At 43.3% G+C, this 4,830-nt stretch overlaps 1 protein-coding gene across 1 annotated transcript in view; it reads left to right on the top strand.

The window, feature by feature from the left end:
* Positions 1–1,883: 1,883 nt before the first annotated feature.
* The window catches only part of OR5B21 (olfactory receptor family 5 subfamily B member 21), a 10,162-nt gene continuing 7,215 nt past the window's right edge, over positions 1,884–4,830 (top strand). The window contains 2 exon segments of the mRNA XM_024133430.1: positions 1,884–2,115; positions 2,205–2,215. Of these exon segments, the coding sequence (XP_023989198.1) occupies positions 1,884–2,115; positions 2,205–2,215 (243 nt within the window).

The following is a 4,830-nucleotide window of genomic DNA, read 5'->3' as shown; positions in this document are numbered from 1 at the left end:
GGCCGCCTGCCATTGCAGGGGAACCGGGCCCGCGCCCCAGTCTGGAAGGATCCCACATGCCGCGGAGCGGCTGGGCCCGTGAGCCATGGCCGCTGGGCCTGCACGTCCGGAGCCTGTGCTCCGCAACGGGAGAGGCCGCAACAGAGGGAGGCCCGCATACCACAAAAAAAAAAAAAAAAAAAGTGATGGGGAGATATATTTCAAAGCACCAGTTTAAAACTGTTTCTTTTTTATTTTTCACTAACACAGAAGCCCTCAGGGTTTGCAAATCTACAAATAGTTAATTTTCCATTATTATTCTTTCCATTTTTATTCTTAATGAGAAGCATACAGTGCTTTTTAACATTACCACGTCTGGTGATCTGAATGTTAGTTTGGTGAGTTAAAGACAAATAAATTTGCCCTAAGTGAGCTCCTCAAATGACATCCATCCCTGTTCCTAGTCCAATTTCTTAAATAGAAAATCAGGTAGGATTTGCATAATGTGGTAGGCAATTGCTGTTTACAGGACTGTTCTAGGTTCCAGGGGAAAACCTAATATAGTAAGACTTAGTCTCAGTCTTCAAGGAGCTTACAGTCTAGGAAGAGTCACACATTCAGCCCTAATATGAGCTTGTCCATACAGGAGGGTTTCTTCCTTGGCAGCAGAGGTCACGGCAGTGAAAGACGAAGGACCTGCAGGTGGGAAACGTGGAAGTATTCGGTTCTGGGAAAGGAAACAAAAGGAGGCAATTTGCAAAAGTGATATAAATAGAAGGAGGCACACATGTTTCTCAGAATCTCAGAGAAAAACATCATGGTAGAGACGACTTTAATTTGAATCTTCACGTGGAAGCAGGAAAAGAAAACTGGGGCATTCCAACCTGAGGCAGGGGTGTGGGGCAGGGCGGAGAAGCATGAAGTAAGGCAAAGGGGAAAATGTGCCTGATATGGTAGGTGGAGAAAGGACCTCCTTTATTGAGAATCTAAGGTGTGCCTTTCCGGGTGTGCGTGGATAAAGTAGGGTACTTGGTAGTAGTAAAAAGAATGAACATAATCACCCTACTCTATATAAAATAGATAATCAACAAGGCTGTAATAACCTATATGGGAGAAGAACCTGAAAAAGAATGAATATATGTATATGTGTAACTGAATCACTGCTGTACACTGGAAAATAACACAAGATTGTAAATCAGCTCTACTCCAATATAAAATAAAAATTAAACTAAAAAAAGGAAGAGAAATAAAACAGCAAAGGTTGGTTGGGGCTAGTTTGCCTTGAATGTCAGGCTGGAGAGGCTGCACGTTAATCTGTAGGCAACAGGCAAGTCATCGAAGTTTTGAACATGGTGGATTGAAGGGAGAATGCAAGGCAGGGGCAGGTGTGACCACGCATGAGGTGAGGTTCCAAGCTTCTCACGCACGTTCCATTGTCCCATCAGATTTTATCTACAAAATACATGTTTGAAGATAAAATTATGAATAATTTGAAGATGACAATTGCAGAGCATTAAACCCCAAGGATGGGGCCCTTCTGAGCATGGGTCCCCACGTGACTACACTACATGCATGTCTGTGAAGCAGGCTCTGGAGTAGCCTTTAAGAATATTGTTTCAATAGAACGGAGGTGGAAATAGTTGAGGCTATGGTGCAGTAGACTGAGGATAGGATGGGAGATGATGTAGATGATACTGTAAGGGTAGAAGGAGGGCTATTCATAGAGCATAAGGGTCTATTAGGGTGGGAGAAAGCCTTTTGAGAGTTTTGGGGAAAGGATGGGTAAATTAAGCATGCTTGTGGACACATGGGGTAAGGGCAAGTAAGAGAAGGTATGAAGGATGGGACAGATTGCTACAGTAAAGATCTCACAACAGTAAGCAGAGATTGGATCAAGGGTATAGATGAAGGGGGTGGGAAAAGAAGAGGGCAAGGTCCGAGCTAGGAAGGCAGAAGGCAGCCTCAATTTAGATGGAGTGGCTGATGTGACATTAACATCAGGTGGCCCCAATCTTAGTAAAGAAGATGATGTCATCCGCGGAGAGTGCAGACACCTCAGTGGGGCTGAGGACTCAAGAGAAGCTCGGGAAATTCTGGGGAAATTGATGGATGGAAATGAGTCAGGAGTCTTAGAGCGTGGGTTTCAATCGTGCTGTTAATCAGCGGCGTGGCTTTAGGCTGATCGCTTCATCTCTATGAAGCTGTTTATTCCTTGATAAAATTAGATATTTACAAGGTAACACATAGTTATACAGTGTTCAGTATTCTAAGTACTTTACATCTGTTCACTTAATTCTCACAACAATCCCATAATGAGAAAGAGAGGAATAGAGAGGCTAAGTGACTTGTCTGAGCCATCCAGGCACTGGTGGGAGAGCTGGGGTTTGAACCCGTGCATCTAGCTCTAGGGACTGTACTTATCACCTCTGAGCCATGGTGTCTTGGGTATCTTAACACCTAGTGATCTCTTAAGTCTTAAAAGGTGCTGACATCCCATGTGTCCATAAAACTAACTTTTTTAGATGGACTGGTAGCTTCTTCACTCTTCTTGTAATCCTCGCAGGAAAGGCTTGCAATGGCCGCAAGGTGGCAGCATTAACTCAGAGATACCTGGCCTTGAACTAACCCCGAAGTCAGAATTGGCCCCTTTCTTCCCCTTTATTTTTCTCAAACCCCAAAGTATACTTATTCGAAGGTGAAGTCACAGCTTGATCTTGTGAGGAGCTCAACGGTGAAGGAGCCACAGAAGTCAAAGCAGAGGTATCCCCATAGGAATGAAGAGCCTTTGAGAGGGAAAAGGAAGAGATAAATTCAGGAGCACGAGGAAATGATGAGTTATCCATTTAGTAAGCAGCGGATTCTGGGTCTCTCACTCGCCAAGAGCCAGTGCTATTCCATTTTACCATGTTAATAGTCATTTTTTTTTTTTTTTTTTTTGCCTGAGAGCTCTTAAAAGATGTTAGGTATATGCTTTTTTTTTTTTTTGTATGCGGGCCTCCCTCTGCTGTGGCCTCTCCCGTTGCGGAGCACAGGCTCCGGACGCGCAGGCCCAGCGGCCATGGCTCACGGGCCCAGCCGCTCCGCGGCACGCGGGATCCTCCCGGACCGGGGCGCGAACCCGGCTCCCCTGCATCGGCAGGCGGACGCGCAACCACCGCGCCACCAGGGAAGCCCCAATAGTCTTCATTTTAAACGGTTTAATTTTTTTAGAATATTAAATGCAGATAAAGGAGAGTACTAAATTATTTTATAGAGTCAGATGTTTTGGCTAGATTGTCTCAGTTGTTAGATGTTGGACCTACAAGGTGAAGTTTTCTCTTTCCTTTCTCTCTTTCCTTTCTCCCCCTTCCCCTTCCCTCTTCTCTTCCCTTTTCCTTCTTTTCCTTCTTCCTCTTCCCCTTCTTTCCTCCTCCTCCCCCTTCTCCTCTTCTTTCTTCTTCTTCTTTCTTCTTCTTCTTCTTTCTTCTTCTATTTCTCTTCTTCTCCTTCTTTCTTCTTTCTTCTTTAGTGATCAAATAAAATAACAATGAGGAAAGTCTAGTCTTCAGGTTGGATGTGTGGGTCAGAAGATTAGATCCTACAAAATTTGAAGAGTGGTGCAAAAACATCTTTGGCCTCTTAACACCTAGCTTGCCACTTACTTGGCCACTTCTTATTTTATCAAAAAAATTTAAATGTATTCTAACAGAAATTTTTTATAAAAGGAAAAGAAAAAAATGTAAATAAGCTTCACTTTTGTAGCTGACTCTATTGGAACATGCATTTGTGAGTCCCTGTGGGAAGCAGGACCCTTTTCTGGATTCTGAGAGCAGCCCTGTTCCTCTACACTGATTCCCAAAAGGAGCAGTAGAGCACAGTGTAAAACTATGTAGACTTTAAGTCAGACAGACTTGAGCATCTCCTTACTTCCTGGAGTGACAAGCTGCTCCAAGTTTGTGTGTTGTATCCCTTGCTCTAGTCTTGGAATCAGTCAGTTCTCCAAGGAGTGCTGGTTCCTTTTATTGGAGATTATTATTAGAAACCAATATTAGGGTGTTAGGTATATACTGAAGTTTTCACAACTGTAAAACTGGAAAGATAATATCAATACATTTCTCATAGAGTTGGGTGAACAGTAAGTGAAAAAACACACTCATATAGTACTTAGCAAGGGCCTGAAACATAGGAAGCATCCAATATGTGATCATCCAGTAGGGGCTGGAATAGAAGACTGCTTCCTGTAAGCTCCATGCTAAAGCTCATTTAAAATCAAGTTGATTGGAAAAAAATTTCATGAAACTGTTTTGGTCCATAAAAGTCCTTGTAACTTGAGGTTCCTTAGAGCTGGATTTAGGCAAATGGAATTTTTTTTTTTTTTTTTTTTTTGCGGTTCGCGGGCCTCTCACTTCTGCGGCCTCTCCCGTTGTGGAGCGCAGGCTCCGGACGCGCAGGCTCGGCGGTCATGGCTCACGGGCCCAGCCGCTCCGCGGCATGTGGGAGCTTCCCGGACCGGGGCACGAACCCGCGTCCCCTGCATCGGCAGGCGGATTCCCAACCACTGTGCCACCAGGGAAGCCCCTACAAATGGAAATTTTGATGAAGTCTATCATCTATATTTAAAATTAGAAATTTTAATTTCTAATTTTAAATATAGATGAAGTTAAAATGAAAATTAGAAATTTTAATTCTAATTTTAAATAAAGATGAAATGAAAATGAAAATTTCTCCCCATTTAGTCTTAGAGAAAGTGCCAAATCCCAAATTCTCACAGGACGTCTTCTATAGGCTGAGTGGGGATGGTTGGACCCTGCAGCTCCTTTGAAGGCATTTTTTTTTTTTTTTTTTTTTTTTTTTTTTTTTTGCGGTACGCGG

Source organism: Physeter macrocephalus, chromosome 16 (assembly GCF_002837175.3).
Source record: "Physeter macrocephalus isolate SW-GA chromosome 16, ASM283717v5, whole genome shotgun sequence".
In the NCBI taxonomy this organism is placed as follows: Eukaryota; Metazoa; Chordata; class Mammalia; order Artiodactyla; family Physeteridae; genus Physeter; species Physeter macrocephalus.
This window is presented reverse-complemented; position numbering and strand designations above follow the sequence as displayed.